This window comes from Pseudopipra pipra, chromosome 3, assembly GCF_036250125.1.
Source record: "Pseudopipra pipra isolate bDixPip1 chromosome 3, bDixPip1.hap1, whole genome shotgun sequence".
Taxonomy (NCBI): domain Eukaryota; kingdom Metazoa; phylum Chordata; class Aves; order Passeriformes; family Pipridae; genus Pseudopipra; species Pseudopipra pipra.
The window spans coordinates 111,654,773-111,678,179 of NC_087551.1; the positions used below are offsets into that span (position 1 = coordinate 111,654,773).

The following is a 23,407-nucleotide window of genomic DNA, read 5'->3' on the forward strand; positions in this document are numbered from 1 at the left end:
GAAAATTGGAGGTGTTCAACCTAGAGAAGAGAAAGATCCAGGGAGACCTTAGAGCACTTTCCAGTGCCTAAAGGGGCTCCAGGAGAGCTGGAGAGGGACTTTGGACAAGGTCGTGGAGTGATGGGACAAAGGGGAACAGCTTCAAACTGATGGAGGGTCAATTTAGATGAGCTGTAAAGATGAAGTTTTTTACAATGAAGGTGGTGAGGCACTGGCACAGGTTTTCCAGAGGGGTGATGGATGCCCCACCTCTGAAAACGTTCAAGTAAGGTTTGACAGGACTTTGATCAACCTGATGTAGTTGTAGATGTTCCTGCTAATTGCAGGGAGGATGGACTAGATGGCCTTTAAAGGTCCCTTCCAACCCAAAATATTCTATAACTCCACGAACTCCTGGGATTCAGCAGAGCCAGGAGCTCTCTCCACCACCCAGTTTGGATATGACCACTCTCTTTGGGATTCTTGGAGAGCATTAGCATGGACACAGGTTGCTCTGTGGTGACTGCCCTCAGGCTGAGGTCATGGACCTCGGGTCTTTTAATTGGGAGAGTGAAAATTTGAGGGCATAATTCAGAAATAAACAGCTGTGAGCTCTTCTCTTCAGGGTGGATCTGAAAGATGGTGTTGAAGTACTCAGATTCATTGTACTAATTTGGAAAAGATGTACAAAGAAAATAAGCAGGAAATTATTTAGAAAGAGCTCTGAGGCCTTTCAGTACTACTATGCTCATTTCACTGGCAAAAATTATGCCAGTGTAAGTGCTGTGTGGGGTCATTACTCTTTAGGGAGTATTTGTTCCTGCAGGGTGTATCAATAACAAACTGAAATTTGATTTAAAAGCCCATATGGGAAGTGCAGGCAACACACACTTATTAGGAACTGCATGCTGGAAGATAAACTAAGGTATTTTCTTTTACTAAGCATTGATTCTCAGAGCACATCTTTTTTGCTATCTAATTTTGATGCTAAACTTATTTTTCTTCTCAAAGAATTATTTTTTTACTTCTTTGCTGATTTAAGATTCTTGTCAACAAAATCTATATTTTGGGATGGAATCTTTGCATTTCGTTCAGCGATGTCTTCTGTTATCTCACAATATGGTGCCCTAATCTAATAATTTATTAATTTTTAGAATCACAGTTTATAAGTCCTAAACCTTTTTTTTTTTATTTTAACAGCTACACCCTATGAAAGAATGTGTCTTGGGGTAAGATTTGACTGCAGATGAAAATGTTAAAATTTGGTTTGTGTTTTTGCATGTGAGCAGAAATCTGCCACTGTCACTACTGGAGACCCCAGCAGTATAAATAGTGGAGTTTGGAGATTTATTCAGCTGATTAGGTGTTTGTATCTTCTTTACAGTGAGCTACACAGTTCTGTGCCCTCCCCTGGATGCATTTATCTTGCAGGGAATTCCTCTGCGTTGTCGGTGACCATTCTGCTTCTATCCTGGCCCTATGTGGGCAGTGGAGGCTGAAAGACTCAGATAAAAAGTATTAGAAGTAGAAGAGACTTGAATTTTGAGGAACTAATAAAGGGATGGAGTATATATGCCTACAGGTACGTGAGGTTGCTCAGATTCACTTGAGAATAGGAGTGTAATCCCTGGAGTTTTTTGTGCTGTCTTCAAAATATACTCTCACAAATCTGTCATCTGTTTGTCTTGCGCTGCTCCACGTACAGGATCACAGCGTTCTGGTGTTATGTCCTTTACACCAATTACTCAAATTTCTTTAAACTTATAGAGGACAGGTTTAGATTAAGTATTAGGGAGAAATTCTTTACTGTGAGGGTGATGAGGCACTGGCACAGGTTATCCAGAGGAGCTGTCTCTGCCCCATCCCTGGAGGTGTTTAAGGTCAGGTTGGATGGGGCTTTGAGCAACGTGGTCTAGTGGAAGGTGTTCCTGCCTATGGCAGTGGGTTGGATGGAAATGATCTTCAGTGTCCCTTCCAACCCTAACCATTCTAAGATTCTTAGTTATGGCCTTAAATTTTAAAACATTTTTTCAAACAAAGAAAATAGACAATAATGTTCCTTATTCTTTACCAAATATTGTCCAATATAGGCAAAGTGGTAGGACACAGAAGGACAAGCCATACCATTAAAACCTTATGTCTTATATATTATTTATGGATTAAATAATTGCAGCCCTAAATGTAAATCAATATCATGCTCACCCACGAGTCCTGTCAAGATAGGAGGAGATTGTCTCGGATTTGAAAGGGATTTATAGTGGCTAGGTAAGGTACTCAAAGAGGAGTGGGAAAGTTCCTCCTCAAGGATACTGTACTCTTGGGACACTGATTAAAAAAACCCAAGATCTCATTTTCCCAGCCCCTTAAGCTGCTCTGAGAGCTCAGTGCATCACTACAAGTTGGGCTGAATTTCACTTAACTGTACCTGCCTAAAAGTTTAAACATCTCAGTAACTTAGACTGTCTTCTGTACTCAGAAATGAGAGAGAAACAATCCAGGGAGAAGTTAATTTCCTAGATGAGGGGGAAAAATACCTTTTCTTTGCTTTTTATTTTTTTTTTCATTCCCAGAAACATCTTAAGTTACATTTAAGTGTAGTTCATCAGATGTTAGGAAAAGTACTTCTGGTGCCTTGGGGGTGATTCTCTTTGGAGACTCAGGTTCTGTGTATGCACTGGGACCTTGGTGGTACAATAAAAAAATGTAACGATGATCTATAATAGACTTTAAGGTCACATCAGCTCCCTATTTACTATTTAATGCTTTTGATATACATAGATGCCAAGATTAAAAAGAATGTAGATGAAACATCAATCAAGACAAAAGCCTTTATTCTCTAGGCAATGTTTTCTTTTTTTTTTTTTTTTCAATATTGCAAAATGGAAGTTGTGAATGCAAATATAGAAGGAATTAATTTCACTGCATCAGTCCATTCAGTGTTTCCAGATGAGTGTGAAGAGAGCACAGCAAGTAGCGTCTCAACTCTAAATTTGCTGTCTGGGCATCGAAGTATTTGTAAGCATTATTGGGTATAAAAATAAGCCTGCTGGTATTAATGGTTTCTCTGATTACACATTGCTTGGGAATGTTTGAGATAGTGGGAAAACACTGTTTCTCTTGGGTAATGGTTGAATTGGTTAAAACTAAGCAGAAAATAAACAGAAAGAGTTTTTCCTTATTATCTATATTCCTGTAAATGTTGTGTCATTCTTGTTGGAATGAGAAAAAGCTCCTGAGTGGAAAAAAATTTCTTGTTACAGCCAGCATCCATAGACTTTTTTCACTGCTACAAATTTTAGATTATTGGGGTTTTTCCTCGCGTTGGGGTTGCTTGCTATGGTTACATAAAGTGACCTATTTGTTTGGGTCTTCAGTCCTGTTAAAATATTGGGGTTTTTAGAGCATTTCAGTGAATGTTGCTCATAGTTCAAGTTTAGGCAGTTTTGCTGGGAGGGCAAGGTGTTATTTGCTTTTCTGTCTTTTAGTTCTTTGAGTATTTTTTTGCCACTGTTTACTTTCTCTGAGGAAGAGGAAGATTCTGGGCTGTTGTATTTTGTATTTTTGACACCCAAACAACTGTGTTTTAACTTAATTTTTGGAAGGAAACTTTATATACATACATTATTTATATCTCTGATTAAATGTAGACACACATACATATAAACAGTATTTCCATGGAGAATTTGATTAGGAGCCAAATATAAGACTAACAAAACATTCTCCTTCCAAGTGTATTTAATACTGTGTTTATTTGTGATCCTGTGTGTAACATGTTTGTTGCTTATGTATATTAATCACCATGTATTGGTACTCAAAATACAGTTATTGTTTATGTCAGCTTTGAAGAATTGGGAACAAGGATCAATGGTAAAGTCTGACAAAGATCCATTGGTAGAAGGTTATTTTAATTGCTATCATCCTTTAAAGTAATTAAACAAATTGGTGCTGATAAAGATTTGCCTTTCTGAGGTTGTGTAGAGATGCAATAATGCAAATTTTTTACAAGACAGGATGTAATTCTGAAGCTTTGAGGGGGTAGTTATTTTTTCAGGTCTTTGAACCTTTATGTAGCAAATCGCTAATCTTTGAAGCTCCATTAAGCCTAATAGTTAAGTCTTTACTGACTGAAGAAGAAGTGACAACTGTTTATTTCTTAGAGTAAGATGTTAACCAGGTCTACACTGAGAACAGTCCTATAATCTCGAGCTTTCCAGAAAGAATTCATCACTCGAATAAAACCATTTTCAAGACTGTTTTGCACAGGGTTCACAAAGCTCAAAAGGAAAATCCATGGAGTTGTAGGATGAATGAATGAATTACCCTTGACATTCCCTGTTGTCATGTCTTGCAAGGAAGAGATTTTCTGTCTTCACTATTGTTAAGAGCAAGACTGAAACCTCAGCACAGAGACCCTTTTTTTGGCATAAATCTTCACAACCACCCCATTCTCTCACTCCCACCTGTGAAGCTCCATGGGGCAGGAGCACCTTGAGTCATCAGCCACTGTTTGACCAAGTTCCAGTGTGCACTCCTGGATTTCTCTTTCCTTCCATTTAAGGATTCATATCACAAAAAGTTTTGCGTGGAAGAAAATACTATCTTGTAACAAATTCAGACAATTGAGGAAGGTTCCCTATGGCATGAAATAGAAGGGGATTTGATGGAGTTCTGCTTCAACTGCTGCAGAAAAGAGGGGTCTGAGATGTTAACAGGCAAAGTCGTGGATTTAACAGATAGGTGAGAACAGTCACAAACCAATATTAAGGAAAGGATTTTTTCCTGCTTAATCCATAGAAGGCTCATGCATGCCCTCAACCTAAGGCAGTGTCAAGCTCATTTATCTGTAGTTTCATTTATCTGCTATTTCTAGACATGAAAGGTGTAGAAGAGAAGCCCCATTTTCCTCTCCTTACTCTCTATATCCACTGAGGGAACAACACTGCCCTTCTCAATATTAGACTCCAGCTGTGAACTACACCCTAGTTTGAATCAGGCCTATGGGTTAGCCTTGCAAATACCTTCTACAAAATCACTAAGAATCCCTTTCTTTCACACTGGCATTTACCCTCTAATAGCAGACTGAGCAAGCTGTGTGTCATCAAAGCCTCTCCATCCAGTCTGCAGCATACAGACAATAGAGAGGAGCACTGGAAGTAGTTTTCAGGCTGTATTCCAGCTAAATATAGCCAAAATGAGCTCAGATCTATTGAATTGCACAATTTAATGGGGAAAAAAGTCTATTGAAGGTTATTGAATACAAAGACGTTGCATTTGGTTGAAGAAGTGCTCCAGCCACAGATTGCTGGGTGCTGCATATTCAGGAAAATAATTACTGTAAGCTTATCTTGAAATTACACTAATCATCACCCCTTACTGTTGGAACCTGGGCTAATTGGAGATTTGTTCTGTCCCTCATTGTGTATATTTGGTCTTTGCTTTTTTTCCTTTTGTTCTTGGTTTGGCATTTTGTTTTTCCTTTTTCCTTCTGACCACAGAACTAGCCAGACTGGTGCAGTTTTTCTGCTCAGACGTAAAGAGGTCAGTTTACCAGCTCCTGGGCTGTATTGCCTGTCATATATGATTGAATTCAGATAGGATTTTATGATCCTGTGTCACAGGCACTTAAGCAAAAAATCGAAAATCCCGCGATTCACTCAATATTCACTATCTCTGTATTGTCATCTTCCTTTGAGTAAATTCCAGTCTAAAAGCCAGCATGCCACAAGATTTGATTACCTATTTCCCAGTTACTCGGGTCAAGTGTTGTTATTTTATGTTCTCATTTGCAAAGCCACCAGAGGCCAAACCTTCCCACCTACATTCACACTCGAGTTCAGATGTCACAAGGAAAGCCAAAGTATCTGTTGCCTACAGGGAAGGTCATAAAGATAATCCAGTACTAAGCACATTGCTTCCTATTGAATCAAGAGATATATGAGAAATAGCATTTTTACTTTTAAAACTCATTCTGATAGGACTACACTTGTAACCTGAAAGACTATCCCTAAAATAGAATCCTATGGCAGACTTTTTATAGGAGATATCATTTTAGTACTGGGAGTAAGAATAAGAACACAAGTACAATGACAAATACCAGGTATGTGTGTTAAAGTGATTTTACTTTATCGACTTCCCATATAAATTAACATGGAAGGAATTAAAGTAAGTGCAAGACATCTCATAACCACAGTAGTTGCTTCCCCTTGTGCTGCATTTTCTTGAAGCATAAACAAGGCAGGGGGTTGGAACGAGATGGCCTTAAAGGTCCCTTCCAACCCAAACCATTCTGTGAATCTGTGATTCTCCTTATGCATTAAACTCAGACTTGATTAGCTGTTGGATCTTATAAACTAAATAAAAGCAGTAATTCATAGCATGGCAAATAAACACTGAGTCATGATCCACAGCAGTCCAGTCTCTGGAAAGTGGGCCTGTCATTCACAGGGACCTTTTTGATAGAATGGAAAAATGGGCTGACATGAAGGTCAGCAACAGTAAATGTGGGATGCTGTAACCCCATGCACCAGTACAGCTTGTGGGCCAACCATGCACTGGGCTGTGTCAGCAAGAGGTCAATATCTCCTGCCAGCAGGTCAAGGGAAACAATGCTTCCCCATTATTTGGCACCTCTGAGACCACGTCTGGCATCTGTGTCCAATTTTGTGCTCCCAAATACAAGAAGGACTTTGAAATACTGAAGCAAGTCTGGCAGAGGGTCACCAAGAAATTTAGAGGGTACTTGACAAATGAGGAAAGACTGGGAGGCAAGAGCTTGTTCAGCCTGAGAAAGAGGAGGCAAAAGGGAAAATTCATTGCTGTTTACAACTGACTGATGACAGGGTATGGAGGAGATGGAGCCAGACCTTGCTTCAAAGTGCATGGAGAAGGACAGAGTTTGAACTGATATGTAATAGGAGAAAAACAGTACTGATCAAAGGTTGAAACTGGTTGGTCAGAGAGACTGAGGATGTCTCCACCTTTGGTGATACTCCAAACTTGACTGGTCAGGGTGCTAAACCACTTCATCTAACTGGACCCTTTTTTGAGCAAACTAGAGATCTCTGGAAAGGTCCCAAACCTTTTCTGGTGTAAATTATTGTACCATCCTATGATTCTGCACTGAAGTTTCCCATTTCAGATATTAAAATGGCAGGTGGGGTGGAAATAGAAGAGCTTTTATAAAACACATAGATGATAAACCATCTCAAATTTCTAAAAACTGTTCAAAAATCTAGGTAGCGTATAATTGGACTTTTCAGCTTCTGCACTTTCTGTAATCTGTAACTGCTGGTATTTCCTGGAATAGACGTTTTATGTACATAAGGAACAGGGTTTTCTGTCTTTCATTTTGTCTCAGCCGTTGTGGTTTATTTTATCTGTGATGTTGCTTGCTGTATTCTTCCGTAAGAATATGATCTGGCTGCTGTGCAAAATTGCACTGGGTGAGAGCTTCACACATGTGCCACAGCCATGGGATCAGGAACACTAAGATTTAAGCATCTCAAGTGTCTGTTGAAATGGTGAACTAAAACAATTAAGCTCTAGATGTTGCAAAATGGGAGATGAATCCTTACCCAATCCACTGGAAAAAGGACCCACAACGTTTCTAACAGAGCAGTGCAGGTGGTGTGCTGGCATAGTTTATTCCCTCTACACAAGGAGCATCTTTCCATTTGGATGTTTAGCCTCTCAAGCTTTAAATTTTGTCTCCTGTATTCCTTTGTTTTGCTCTACCATCTTTGTTCAAAATTGAGGATACCTAGACAGGTACACAATTTCATTAAATTAATCAGAAAAGGTTATTTTAATTTGGATAATCAGGAAAAACAGTAACAGTTCTCATTTTCAGATAGTTACCTTACATAAAGTCCTCATGGAGATGTGCACTTAGAGTTTGTTCTTACAGATACTCATGGGATCAGCATTTGACTCTATTAATAATCTGGGATTTGCATTAAACTAACTTTAAAACATGAGAAAAAACTAGGCATTGCTGCTGCTTTGGCTTGAAAAAGTGAATCCGCAACTAGACCTAAATTTTCCAGGAAAAGAAGACCATAATACTGTCACTAGCAAAAATACCAATTTTACACAGAGAATAAATTTAGAAAATAGTTTATGTGAAGATCTTTATCAAGTAGGGAGCCATGGGATTCTTTTTGAGCAGAAAAAAAAATATTTTCAGTTGAATGTTTGGGTTATGACTTCAGAGGCAGCTCTCTTAGCTTTTTTATGGAGGTAGTGGCTTTTAGAATTTCTGTGCCACAGTGGTGTCTGTGCATCTGGTGTGCTAAAGGAGATTTCTGTAAAGGCAATGGTAAGAAAGCAGTGCAAAGGGGTCATACAAAAAATACATTGATGCCTATATTTTATTCTCACATAATTCTGTAACATCTTTTCCAGACTCTTCTTTTGAATGGCACATGTGAGGGGCAAAGACACTCCTTGGTAGGAGCGTTAAGTGCTGTTGAAACTTTGCCTCCGGAACTTCGGAAACAGTCATTAAATTTGGGTTTCCATCTGATCAAACGAAGGAAGGACGGGTAGGCTCTGTCAGAGGGCTGGATTTTATTTCCCAAGGCTAACAGCCATTTCCAGGACTTTGTCAGACCTACTGAGAGTTTTTTCTCCCATTGTCAGATGGTATTATTTAAAATCAGTTCATCCACTTGTGTGGGATCCATATCCTATATCATACAGCGACTCTGACAAGAAGATGCTTTTACTAGGAGTGTTATTCAAAGCACTGTTGATTTTCTCAGGCTTCAGACATCTGCAGAAAAAGCTTGTAGAACATACAGCATCTGGTATCAAGTCCTCGCTCCTTACACAGCCCATATCAAACAGCTTGGAAACGGAACACGTTCCCTACATCCGCTTGGAAATCACTTTTTTTATGTTTATTGTAGATGTATTAGCTGTCAGCTCATATCATCAGCTAATTATTTTATATCTGAAAATTGTAATAGCAGCCTCAGATGTACTAAAGTCAGACAGATTTCCAGCTACTAATCACACCCTTCTCAAAATGGGAGTTAACTCTTGGTGTGCCCCAAGGCTGGAGATCTGATTCCTGGTTCCAGTATTAGAGAAATGGATTAGTGAGGTGGCTGCTGTGTCTGTCAGCCTTGGTACCCTGAACTGTGTTCTAAAGAAAGAGACAAAAAATGCTGAAGAGACATTGGCATCTTTGAGAAATAGTAGATTTGACTATAAAAGTGTCAGAAAAATTCAGAAATCCCGAGGAAGCCAAGATGCCACCAGTGAAGGGTAATTTTTCTCCAGGATGTGTGATGGCATGAGGATCTACAGCAACTTCTAACAGTGCAGTCAAGTAATTGATGCCAGACTGTGGCTGTCAGTGTTCCTGCACTGTGAGCACCTTTAATTCCAAATACACTTAACCTTCAAAGCTGTGCTTCAAAATCCTGTTGTTAAAGACACTGTTCTTTGCATCCCAATGATATTAAATTGTTAAGTATAGTATTTCAACCTTTTTCCATTTTTCTATGGGTAGGGATATGTGATTTTTTAAATTTTTCTTTTTTTTCATAGATCTTGGTACCCCTCTACTTCCCTAAAAGCACCTAACCCTCCATTTCAGCCTGAACCTCCAGGAAAGTCTAAATGGAATGTGAGAAATCCTTAGAGACATGAACAGATTTTGACGTCTCCAAATTCCAAAATTAAGTAATTTTCATTTTCAGATTATATTTACAAAGCTTTCAGTGGCCAGCAATAAGAATATCAATCTTAACTATGGCATATACTTAATGTTTTTATAACTAATTTTGAACAGGAATTAGAGATGTGGCTTCCTTTTCAGGAGGAACTCATGCAAAGTTCTTGAATTCAAGGCTTTCTACCTTTTAAAAATCAAAACTGGAATAAAACTGGAACAAAAAAAAAGAGCATTCTTTCTATATGTTATTTGTTTTCCCCTTTTGGAAGTGAATAAGTATTTTGCATGTTGGATTGAATTGTGCTGACTCCTTTGGAAGGGATTCTTTTCACTGTAAGCAATTTTAAGAATGTGCACAGGAAATAGTGTCCTGTTAAATTTATTTCTATAACAGACTGGATGAATGTTTTGTTCAAAAACCATTATTAATGCAGCGTAAAAAATTGTGTGTCAGGCAGTGCAAATTAGGAAGAGTGAAAGTAAAATTCCCCATACTGTTTCCTTTTGTTGATATCTTACAGTCTCAATACTCTTTATATCCCTTTTAATTGCTGATTTGAAATAAACAGTAGCTTCTCTCTTATGATGGGCCTCTGAGGAGCTGTGCTGATTTAGCAAAACTGAAAATCCCAGCAGCTAGCTTAATAGTTCATAATTAAATTTACAAATCAGTTTACATTGAAATGAATTATTTTTGAGAGATTTTAAATCTACATATTTCTACAATGTACAGTTACATTGAAGTCTGGTGTTGTTGCTGTGAATTATTATGGTAATTGAAAAATGTTTCAAGATATTTTCTAATTATGCGTATCTCTCCAAATGAGGTAAAATTAGGCAAAGCTTTTTCTTAAATCATAGAATTATAGATAGAATAAATAAATAGAATAATAGAATAAATTGTAGAATCATAAATTAATGGTTTTAGATACTCTTAGCAAATCAGAATATCATACCTGAAATTTCCTAATAATTTATAATTCTGATACTCTGGTAAATGTGATTTTTTGGGTATGTGCAGCTAATATGAATTTAGAGTTACAAAAGGGAATATATCTGTATTTAGACAGCACATAAAAATCCTTACTTTTGGACCTAAAATTAGCATCCAGTATCCAACTCAATTTATTAATTAATGCTACATTATTGAGTATAATTGAGAATTTCAGAGGTCTTTGGCATACAGCATTCAAGTACTTTCTGAGAGATATAAAAGTCTACGTTCACTGAATCAAGTCTTGTTGCAAACTAATGGATTTTGAAAATAATTTTGCATGTATATCAAACAGAAGAATAGGGCTGTAGGATATGGTTGAGACAGTGCTAACATTGCTTCATTATAGCAGTACTTGTAAGATTCAGATCTCAAGGGTTGTTTCTTTGGAAAACTGCATATATTCATTATCAGTTTAAACCCTCAGGATAAGAACTGCCTTTGTATTTGAAAAATAAGTAAAGATTTCTCAGTGGAAGATGAAGACTCTTTACCACTTAACAAGTGAAGAGAGTTCATAACAAAGGTTGTAGAAAGCTGAAATTTCAGCTGAAAGTATTACTTTCATGGTCTTATACTAAAAAACTTCAAAATATTTCACAAAAATGTTACTTCTAATGTGTTGTTTTAAATTCTATATTACTTAAGCAAATATTTAAATATTATATTAGTTTTTCTGCATACTTTACATGAATATAATTCTGCCTTTCTGCCAAGTACGTCAAAACCCAAATTCACTTTCATTTGCCAGAATAAATGTTTATTTTGTTTTCCCACATAATGTGCTCTTTAAAGTGTCACCAGGATACCAAATCTGATGGCTTTTTAATAGAGACATGGAGGGGGTTTTTTGCTTTCTTTAGGAAACAGGATAAACTATCAGTAAAGTTTATGGTAATGAAGCCATGTACAGTAGATGCTCTTTGCTCTCCTTCCCCTCAGCATTTTAAAAAAAAAAAAAGAAATTCTCATCAAAACTATTGTCATGGTAACTCATTTTTTTATGAATGCATGAAGGGTCTGTAGTTGGGGGAGGAGAGCAGGACACACAGGACAATTACTTCTGTTAAAGGTAATCTGTGATGGCTCAAGGAGGCTCCCCAGAACAGCTTTGTCATTTGTTTTGCTGTGAAATGGGTGAGATTATAACGGATCCAAGATTATTTAAGAGATAATTCCTTGGAAGTTTGCAATGAACCAACTGGGGTTTTACTACAACAGAACATCAGCGTGTGCTTGTGTAGTTTTCCGTAAGTCAGTGAGTTTCACTTTGAGCCTTGAAAGTCTCGAAGAATTATTCCTCTGATCTTAACCAAAATAACAAAATCTGAGTTCACAAATTAAAATTTTGAATTTTCTGCTTTTAATTGATACATCAGTAACATATCATCTAAGAGTTTTAGTTATACTTCTGACGCAAAATGAAATGCAATCGCTGCGAAAGTTTTATGCATTTCAAAAATTTTTTTTTTTCAGTTTTCCCTTTATTTTTTCAAGAGAAGGGAATGGGGATGTTTAATAACAGAACTCCTGTAGTGGCTTTGGATGGTGAGGATTGTTTTGAATTAATGACAGCATATGTTTCTTTGGTTTTATGTAAACACTTAATAATTTTGTGGTATATTTATCAATGGGCATGGTGTAAGGGAGTAACTAAATAGATTGTTCCAAATTAGTCAAATTAGCTGATGGTTTAAATTAGCTTAATTCCAAACCCCAGAATCTTCATGTTTTCCTTTTCCTCTCTAGCATTAAAAAGAGAAAAGAGAAAGTGGGGGCAGGGGGGTGGGGGTGGGAAAGAAGCATTTGCCAATTAAACAAACTGCCTTTGGGAAAATGATCTTTTTATGGTTCTATTTCTCATGTATATAGTGGAGATAATGCTCACAAGGCTACTATGAAGACAAGTTTGCTTGTATTTAAAGAAATTAAGAAACAATAATGAATAGCAGCATAGAAATGTTTGCATAGTTAAATAAATAACAATATTAAACATGATCATTAACTTTTGACAAAGGCAATATTCACACTAGGCCAAGTTCTGTTCTCAATGTCATGAATGGAGTCCCAATTAAAATCAAAAATAGCATAATGCCTTTGTTCAAAGCCTTTCAATTCAGACAGTGATTTTTAGGGTCTCCTTTCCATACTCTTCATACCTGGCACAGTGAGAGGTTAAGGAAGTCTGGGCTGTTCAAAAGGCAGCCAATTTCAGCTTGTGGAGTTGAGACACATCTCTCCTATCAATTGCTTTGAGAAATCACAGAATCTCAGAATAGTTTGGATTGGAAGGGACCTTAAAGATCTTTGAGTTCCACCCCCCCTGCCATGGGTAGGGACACCTTCCGCTTGCTCCCCGCCCAGTCCAACCTGACCTTGAACACTTTCAGGGATAAGACATCCACAGCTTCTCTGGACAACCTGTTCCAGTGCCTCATCACCCACACAGTAAAGAATTTATTCCTAATATCCCATATAACCCTGCCCCCTTTCAGTTTAGAGCCATTCCTCCCTTGTCCTGTTACTCCCAGCCCTTGTCCAAAGTCCCTCTCCAGTTCTCTTGGAGCCCCTTTAGAACTGGAAAGGGCTCTAAGGTATCCTTGGAGCCTTCTCTTCTCCAGGCTGAACCCCCCCAGCTCTCCCAGTCTGTCTCCAGAGCAGAGATGCTCCAGCCATCTCTGAGCATCTTCATGGCCTCCTCTGGAACTGCTCCAACAGGTCCACATCCTTCTTATACTGGGAACATGCAGATTATATGCAATTCATAGGGGTCACTGTTTGTCTAAGGGAAGCATTGCCTCTAACTCAGTGTATGACTCACTTATTCCCTGAATTTCATGATGTGATTTTTATCTGGAGTTCCATGTCTCGCAATTATCAAATTAGAAAGGCTTTTCCAAAAGACTAAAGCTCTAACCACAGAATTAGATTCAGTGGTGTAAATACCACAAGTAGAGAAATGTCTATATGCTTCTGGGGTTAAGGAAGCAATACATTTTTGAATACCACTCTCTATTGTTCTCTGGTTACAGTGGACTCCTAACAGACAAAGTAAATTCATCTAACTGTGCATTCTCAAGTCACATGCCAAGACTGAACATCTCCGTACACTTAATAACATGTATTTTTATTCTAACTAATTATTTTTAATGTTTTCATTTAAGACATTCATGAATACACTTACACAAATTCATCATAAAAGTTGACAGATTTGGATTTGTCGTGGAAAATGCCTGAGCTAAAATGTTCTACTCATTTTTTTAGTAAATAAGTTATGTGAATTAATGAATGAGTGGCCTTCCTTTTAAAAAACAGATTGGTGTCTTGTGCTGGGTCCATCCCATAGAGCATCCGTGTCCCATTTTGAGAGCCCATTTTTCTGCTTTCCTTTGACAAGAGAATGATAACCATTTATTCTAGGTGTAACCTAAAGTTAGGAGTGTTCATAGGGTGAAATCCTACAGCTGTTATGTTAATGGAAGCTCTGCTGGGGAGATTATAAAGCCAGTTTCATCTATAATTTGTAAGACCAAATTCAGATTTATGAACTGGATTGATCTAAATGCACACTAAATTACTTGTACATAAAGCAAAAATTTTGTGCCTTGAATTTTTTGTTTGTGCATGTATGTTCTGCCATTATTTTGAAAGTTGTTTTTTAAAAAGAAATGAAATGAAGAAACAGCATAACTGAAAAAAGCACCCACATTTTTAATTATAAACTCTTTTCATTCTGCTCCAATTAAAATAACATAAAAAGCATCACTTGCCAAGGATGCCTGCATGGATATGCCTGTAGGATTGTATTGCTTGTGAACCTCCTGCACAGAATGGTAATTTCTTCTGAAGGATGGTGATATACCAAAGAATGGCAGGTACTGTGAGAATTGGCTGTTCTACTGGGAATGAATATGAGTCAAGTCTGTTTTATTAAGGGGAAGGGAAAATACAGAATTATAATGATTAAAAATAAGAAACAGGATTCAAATTAATTTGTATTGTTCATATGGTCTGAAACTTACTCAGATTTCTGTCAAAGTTTTCTTTAATCTTGTTTTGGTCATCCTTTTATAGTGAAGCTTTGGGAGGGCATTTCAGTGTCAGTCAGCAGAGCTGCTCCACAGAGCTGTACTGTGATACAATGAATTTCATCACAGTTATTGCTCACTAGTGTGTACCGTGGGTTCACCTTCCTTTCTTTCCTTTTCAACAAAAAGTGTGTAAGAACAATTCTTTTGAGGACTTCCTCCTCCTTCATTTCTCGTTTAACAGTAGCCAAACTCTCAAATGTCATTTTACAATGGTGATGGCTATTAACGGGGCAGAGTTTTGCCATGCAATTTTTTTCTAAATTAGGTTTATTCTCTTGCTTGCATTTCTCAGTTAAAGCCAGTGAATGAGAGGCTGGTCTCCAGCTGTTCCCAAACTTACCTGCAGCTCAGTTTAACAAACTTTACTGGATGTATTTCTTAAAAAGTCATGGCTATAAAGTAATTCTGGACATATTGTAGCTGGGTGAATAGATAGAATATGTCTGGGCATTGGGTTTCACTGAAGCTGGTTATGTGTAGGATTGATTGCCTGGTTAACTTTGAGTGGAAATAACCCCCTTCACCTTGTGCCATTCCATTTGGATCAGTAGGAGCAGGACTGGATCCTCCAACCCTGTTCCACACCTAGGATGGTGAGGAAGCCTTGAAGCAAAAGCTACTTCATGAATTTCTGGACATGAGTCCAAACAGCAAGTCAGCTAAAACAAATATTTAAAAAATAGAGTACAATGGCTGGTTTTGACTGCCACTAAGACAAAAAAAGTAAAATTAATTATGCAAATGGGTCTGCTTTGCTCTCTGTATCTCCAGATGTTGCAGTGATGAGTGTTTTGATGACTGGAGGGTTTACTGGTGAGATGCTAAAGCTGTTTATATAAACCTCATTTATGAATGGATACAGAGTCAGGATAAATTTTCAGAGGAATGTTATCCATAAGATATAAAGGTATCCTAATATTAACGTGGTATGTCAAGTTTTTGATGTACAGCCAGATGGAAACCACAGTAAAGTGCTACAATGTCCTCAACCAGAAAAGTGAGGGAAGTCAGTAGTCTTGGTTTATTAATATATAAATATATCTCCCATAACTTTTTTTATTTAGTAGCATAGTTTATTCAGAATTATTTTATGTTTTTTGGAAAGCACTGGTAGAAGATAGCCATAAATTTAACACATAGTTTTACAGAATTCACTATGATACTTATTATAGAAGAAAAAAATATTTTCCTGTAGAAATCAAAGATATTCCATGAAATGGAAATGTTTCGTTTCCAGGTTCCAGCTCCACATTTCAGACTAGCAGTAATAAATTTGGACAAGGAATTTGGCTATGATATGGAACTGTTTCAAATGAATACAGTATGTGTAGATTTTGCATATGTTTAAGGGCGAAGTATTACAGGGGCAACAAGTCCCTCTCAGGAGGTCAGTTTTATTTATTCCTTAAGCAATGAGATCATGACTGCTGGGAATTAATCCACTCATTTTGTTATTGTCTGTGCAATTTCATTTGCTTTCTTTCTTCATAATTCTCTTGAAATTTTTACATAATCTTAAATAGTCTTGCCAGCTCCCTTCCCCCCCTTTATCTGCACATACTTTGTTAGATTACACGTTTCATAGTTTGAGGGAGATGAATGGAGTTAACACACACTGGGTACAAAGCCGCCTTTGTTTGGACTTGAATTGCTTTGAGCTCAGAGCAGGAACCAAATTTACTGAGTCATCCTTTAGTCTGGGCTTTTGCTTGGCCCTGAAATGGAAGTTGCCCTCTTGGTGATGTTGTTCTTCACTCCTCACTCAATAGAGGAGGATTCATCCTGCTTTTCTGAGGATGTCTGTGCCGTGGATTTGCAGACCTAAACTGGTGTCCCCAGGGCTCCATTGGTGATACCCACAGTAGGTGAACTTCAGATAAATTCACAGATGTCATTCATCTGATATTTTAAACAGTGAGTTTAAGATGAAGCTGCTCACTTGAAGTGTGTAATACTTTTTTTACTATAAAGCGACTTTGGATGACTAATTAGGATACTGTAGATATCTTCAGTTCTTCAAGTGAATCCCATCTTTTGTCCCTGGACAGAGAATCACCAATTTTCTATAATAAAGAATTATAATTTTATTTTAAAATCATATTTTAACTAATATTTAATATTTGTAATCATACACAGGTTTTTTTCCTTGTCCTTTACAGTTGTATATCCTTAAAATCTCTGTAACAATTAGGATTTTTAAGGTTCTTAAGGTCTTAAACTCTGTTTATTGCAGGGAATGAGGTTAAAAATATTGTAGAGAAAAAAGCAAAACTGTTTTTACTGTGAACGTACATTAAAATTGAGATCACCTTGGTCTGCCAGAAAAAGACCTCATCTTTTCTTCTAATATTGGGCACTTTGCACTAAACACATGGGCACTCAAAACCAGTATTATGTCAAAAGCCTCAAGTTTGCTATGTGGACTTGTTCAGCTTAATGGTTGCTACAGAATGTATGGTATGTTCTATAAGGGGTGGGTAAAAAAATTCCCTGTATGTGTGTACTTTATAGCCAAATCAGGTATTACATTACAAAAGCTATTGACCTTTCCCCAAGTGGCATTTTTATTTTCTGTATAAAACTCTGAGTAAGCTAGAACTTTGAAGCTTAAACTCCTTTTTTTCTTTGCTTACTAATTCAAGTGATTCTCAGAAGAGTAAATACTTTTTGCCTTTATGTAACAAAAGTCTTCAGATAGTGATAATCTCAGATAATGTCAAGATACAGAAGACTAAAAGTGTATTTTCAGCATATTTTGTAAACACCTCAATACTGAGCTACCTTTTACTTTATTTCTCAGATTATTTTTTTTAATCTAGGTAATTTTTCACAGAAAAACTGAATGGTTTGGTTTGGAAGGAACCTTAAAAGGCCATTTCTTTCCAAGCCCCTGCCATGGGCAGGGACACCTTCCAGTAGACCAGGTTGCTCCAAGTCCCATCCAACCTGGCCTTGAACATTTCCAGGGATGGGACATCCACAACTTCTCTCTGGACAACTGTGCCAGGGCCTTACCACCCTCACAGGAAAGAAATTCTTCCTCATATCCCATCTAACCCTGCCCTCTGTCAGTTTGAAGCCATTCCCGCTTGTCCTGTGACTCCAGGCCCTTGTCTCAAGTCCCTCTCCAGCTTTCTTGGAGCCCCTTTAGGCACTGAAAGGGGCTCTAAGGTCTCCCTGGATCCTTCTGTTCTTCAGGTGAACACCCCCAGCTCTCCCAGCCTGTCTCCAGAGCAAAGGGGCTCCAGCCCTCGGAGCATCTCTGTGGCCCTACAACCACCCTGCAGTTTGGGCCTCCATCACCCTGCTGGTTTTGTCCTCCAACCCCAGAGCTCTCAGGTAGAGCACACAGTGCCCTGTTATTCTCTAGTGTAAATAAAAAATAAATTATTTAACATACTATTTTGGTAATATCAGCCATTGCAGGGCAGCTTTACTCTTCCCTGGTGTAGCCACCTGGCTACTTGGAAGCTGTGATAGGCACACAATGAGAGGTCTTGAGCAAAGGGAATCAGGAAATCACGCCACAAGATGAATATGTGAGTGGCTTGGGAAGCCAGAGCCTTCATCCTTAACATTGTTGCCAAACACAGGGGTGTCCAGCCATGCCTCCAATGTTTCTCAGATGTTCCAGTTTAGCAGCTCCTCGGCACATTTCCTCCAAACACGGAGCAGTCGGTAAGCAAGTTAATGTTTGGCCTCTTGCCTTCCCCCCACACAAAGAGCTTTGTATGTCAAGTGTGAAAGCTTTAAAATGGAATAAAAAATAAGGTTATTTTTCATCCTGGATGGGAGGCGACAACATGCAACTCTTTACCTTTTCTTTCCTTTCCCTTTTTAGTTTTTTTTGTACTGAAAGAAAGATATAATGCAACACATTTTTGGAAGACTAAGCAGACGTTTACTGTGCCAGGTCCTATCTACTGCATCCTTCAGCATGTTCCAAGGAAAGCAGGCAAAGTATTTTAACTCTGCTATACACCACATAAGTCAGCTTCTTAACTGCTTAGAGTGACTGGTACTACTAGAGAGGGAGTAAAAACTATCTATTTTTAATTCTTTTGATAAACCAGCTGAGCAGTGTCATTGCTGTAACTTACTGTGTCTGCTTTCCAGCTGAGATTGCTTCAAGGTGGTGTATCATCAGGAGTTTCACTGTTTCTTCATGTAGGAAAGATTCCCAGCAAACTGGCTTTTATACTGATGAAAGAGGACTTCAGTCCTGTTGGAGTGACTTGCTACTCTTTCCAACAACAGAATTTGGAAAATTTCACTTGCATAAAATTGAAGTTGTTTCTCAGTTAGAACATCCTGTATCATTTCTTGTTTTCAAGAAAAAATAGTTGAAAAAAAACCCCCAAAGACTGTGAAAAAAAGAATGAGTGAGTATTCTTTAGGTTTAAAAGAAAGCATTACTTACAGATAAAGTTATTTTAACTTAAAGTTTCTGTGACTTCTTCTCCAATACTGAATACCATTTTCTTTAAACTCCTTTGGCCTGGAGTCATTCTGTGTTCACAGTGATGTGCTCATTCTCTCTTTCTCTTTCTTCTCCCTTTTTATTTCATGTTATTGATTCATTTTGAGTTTATAAAATATACCTTAGAAATGCAAAGGTAAGGGAACATTACATTTTTTCAAAGCAGGGATGGTGTAAGAGAAAAAAAGTACTGTTTGTGATGCTGAGATGTGAAGAGGAAAGATGATCTGCTGTTTTCTTTTGCTTGGGTGTTTCCTTAAAGATGATACAATAGTGCTATCCCTCTGTTCATTTCTCCTGCATTAGCTGGTTATTTATAGACTATTCCAACACTGGTAGGACTGATGGAATGGCTCTCCTTATCCCTTGAACTGTGAGGTTCCATGCCAGGATGTGGTGGGGGTTTTTTTTGTTAAAATGCGTTAGGAAGAAAATAGAGTCCAGTCATTTATGACAATCACTGTTTTCTTTGGTGGTGGTTTAGAGCATCGCATGAGAATCCACCTTGAAGAAAGAATTACTTTAAAGACAGAATTGAAGGCAGAAAACAGTTTTATTTCACATATGTGTAGGTAATTTTACTAAATTAAAAATATTCATACAGAGAGACAGCAATTGTAAGTATTTTTTTAGTATTTAAGAATAACGTTAAGTCCAGTGTTTAGACAACTACTGTAGACAACTTGTAATGAGAAATTTAGACTTTATTGGAAAAATCCCTCAGCAGCACCTCTCTTTTAATAAAACTTTTGAGTTTTTTCACTTATAAAGAAACTTGTAATACTTTTAATGAAACTTGTAGCCTTTGACAGTATGGATTTTCAGAGCTTTGTAGTCTTATCTGCTGAGAGTAGCCATTGCTAAATCATTTAATTTAAACATAACTGCTCTTGGGATGAATCTGGTTTTACAGTTCCCATATTACCTTATGGAATGTCAGTAAAAGTAAAAGTATCCTTGTCAAATTTCTACATGCCTTTTTTCTTTGTCATGTCATTTTGTTTTTCCATGCCTTCCTTGTTTTTGCAAGGGGTTTTAAATCCCTGGGACTGCTGATTGTGAAGGCTTGACATACAGGTGGCAACAGAAAAAAAAGGGATATCCCAGTATTGATACTGGGGCCCACAGTGTTCAATATCTTCATCAACGGTGTGGACCAAAATGTGGCCAAAAAGGCAGAATACACGTTCTGTAGATCTGTTGATGGTTCTAAATTAAGAGCAGCTCCACACTGCTTGATGGAGCTTCAGGCCACACAGGTCCTGAAAACTCTCCGAGTTGAACCAACAGAACCTCACTTGAGTTTCTGCATCTGGGACAGGGTAACCCTGTGCATCAGTACATGATGGATGCCATAAAATCTCTGTCCTTGGTGATGTTTGAGACTTTGCTAGAGAAAGCCATAGCTGAATTCCAGTGGTTTGGGCAAGAGTCCTCGTTTAAGCTGGGAGGTTGGACTAGAGACTTCTAGAGGGAGGATTGTTATAGACAAGCTCAGTCTGTTTGATGAGCCACCTCAGGTTAAATTATTTCCTTATTATCTGGTAGTACCCAAATAGTAATTTCTGACTGCCAGAGAGACAAATTATTACAGAATTTAAACCACATTGCATAAAAAATTAGCTTTTTTAATTATTTGAAGATGTAATCTCTTACTATGTGAAAAACTAAAACCCCAAATTAGATGCTTTTCTAAAGCATACAGTAAAATTACACAAGGAATCTAAGACTGCCATTTCTAGGATGAATTTTGTGAGAAGTGTCCTGTGCTATGCAGAAGTTCAGATTAGATGATTTTGGTGATGCCTTCTATTTTCAGAAGTTTGGCTGAATCAATTCGAAGGCAAAATTGAGCTCTGTAATGGGTTGAAGTTTTGCAGCATGCATTGTGAAAATTATTTTTAAAGGGTACAAACTCAGTCTAGACTTCCTTAATGTCTTGATGGAATGGATTAACTGAAAATTTTTAGTAACCTGAAATGGCAACTCCAGAAAATGTAGTCAAAGATGCCAGAAGTGTGCATAGAACTGGAAAATGCCTAAGTAGAACAGTTTCTATCCTGGTGACTAAAAGTCCAAATACAGTGGAAATGATTGACTGGATAGAGAAAAGAAGAAAAGAAGGACTATCCAGGTGTGTTTCTGGTCAGTTTGTAGTTCAGTTTACAGCTAAATTGAATATGTTGACTGTCAACCTGACCTCTAAGTGATGGATTGAACTGTCATAGAAGAGTGACCTAAAAGGCAGAAAACAGAGGAGGAAACTGTGTATTTGAAGTACTAATTTTATTTTCTTTTTGAGAATTGCTTAGGCCAAATGCAGCTTATATAGATAACATATGTCTCCAAATCGACTGACCAGTATCCCTTTGGTTTTCCATTAAATCAGATTAAAGAACTCTGCGATTTCCATTTCATCGAATGTGAAAGTGCACAGGGAGTCAGAGCAAAATTTCTGTTGCGTGTGCATGTGGATTTTCCCTATTGTTTTTTGTCCTTGGTGTGGACACACCTGTGCTTTACCTACTTTATGGATGGTTTCTTGAGTTGTATAAGTACAGTGTTGGTGCCATCAGCCACTCCTGATCCCACTTTGTATCCACAGTGACTGTTCTTACCAGGTGTGATGATTTAGTCACTGAGTTATAGTTTCAAAGACAGTTACATTCATTTCCTTGTTGTTTAAGACAATCTACTTGATTGAGAGATTGAAGTAAGTTGTCTGCTTCTGACAAGGATAATCATTCCTTTTAATCTGACTACTGCTTCCTGCCTCTCATTACGGGAAGGATTTAATCTCTTGTGGAGACTAAATGCTTACCTTGTGAAAATCACCCCCTGCTCTGTTGAAGTAAGCAGAGCTCAAGCACGTGTTCAAACCTGACCACAAACTTCAGTGCTGCTTCAACCATGATTCAATTATGGCATCATATATATGTGGAGGGTGTGTGTAATGTGGAGGGTGTGTGTAATGTTTATGGTTTCATACCTTGTCTCTTTTGAGATACACTCTTTTGGTTGTCATTGGACCCCATGTGAAATACATTCTTAAATGCAACAGTGAACATTTTAAGGTGTTTTTCTTGAACAAGCTCTAATTCAGTCTAATTTCCTTCCTTTTCCGGAGGTGTTCAGAAGTATAAAAACTCAAGCATTCATTAACAGTCAAAAAAATAGAAACAGATACATTTACCACTTATTTGTTACTGTGTATTGAGAGTGGGAAGGGGCATTTTAATGCTCTTCTCCATCTGACACATCTTCAATGTGATGGAATTTATTCATTTCACAATTTAAATGCACGTGGGTTCAGTTCTGCAGAGTGCAGAACGTGTTGGCCTCGATCCAGGAGAGCGTTGTATTTGTCTGGTCACCTGTAAGCACGTGGGCAGAGGGCTCATGTGCTTCAGTTTAAACGTGCCCCTCAGTCAGGGCAGGCTGCTCAGCACCTCTCTCGCCTCAGCCTTCATCCCTGAGAGTGAGCCTTGTGCAGGCAGGTTTGTAAAATAGGAATTGACACCCTCCTGTGGGAAATTTAACTCACAAGACTAATAACCCATCTGTGGTTTATATTTCTTCATCTTGACTTGTTCAATGCATGTTTAATTTGGGAGGGTTGCTTCAAGGTTGTGGCGAGGGCGCTTTGGCGCTGTAATTTCTGTTGTGGAATGCAGTTCTTGTTGGAATAAGGTACATCATGTACTTTTACTCTTTTGTCAGAGAGCAGAAAGACAAACACGAGCCATGGACTCAGTCCAGTACGCAGAATTCTGTGAAAGTCGGCAATTGAGTTTTTGTAAGTATTATAATGGCTGCACTGTATGGAGATGTTTGATTATTATTTCATGTAATAGAGAGCACACCAGAACCTCGTGTTTTTTGAAAGCACTTTTGTTTCATCCTCAATAATAAAACTTTAAATTCTTTCTCTACATAACTCCTGGGAACAGTTAATTTAGCAGTTTCAGGCTGTATCGGGCAGAGTATTTTATTTGAATATCTACCAAGCTTTCCATATGCTGGGATACTGTGCTGGTGAGGACCATAGAACTGGTAAGGAGTTAATGGATTAAAACCACCACTTGCCTCAAGTTGTCATGGTGGTGTCAAAGTTGGCATATTAGGAAGTTTCATGGTTGCAGGTTTTTCGGAATGCATCTAAAATTAGAGAAGAGCAGCAA

General features: G+C 37.9%; 1 protein-coding gene across 12 annotated transcripts in view; it reads left to right on the top strand.

The window, feature by feature from the left end:
- Window positions 1-23,407, top strand: part of SUPT3H (SPT3 homolog, SAGA and STAGA complex component) — a 307,173-nt gene that overhangs the window by 184,419 nt on the left and 99,347 nt on the right. For all 12 annotated transcript variants that reach the window (XR_010429531.1, XR_010429532.1, XR_010429530.1 and 9 more), the window contains one exon: window positions 22,947-23,022. Coding sequence is in view for 9 of the 12 variants with exons in the window: in XM_064650748.1 (XP_064506818.1) it covers window positions 22,947-23,022 (76 nt within the window). In the remaining 3 variants the exon portion in view is untranslated. The remainder of the gene's footprint in view (window positions 1-22,946; window positions 23,023-23,407) is intronic.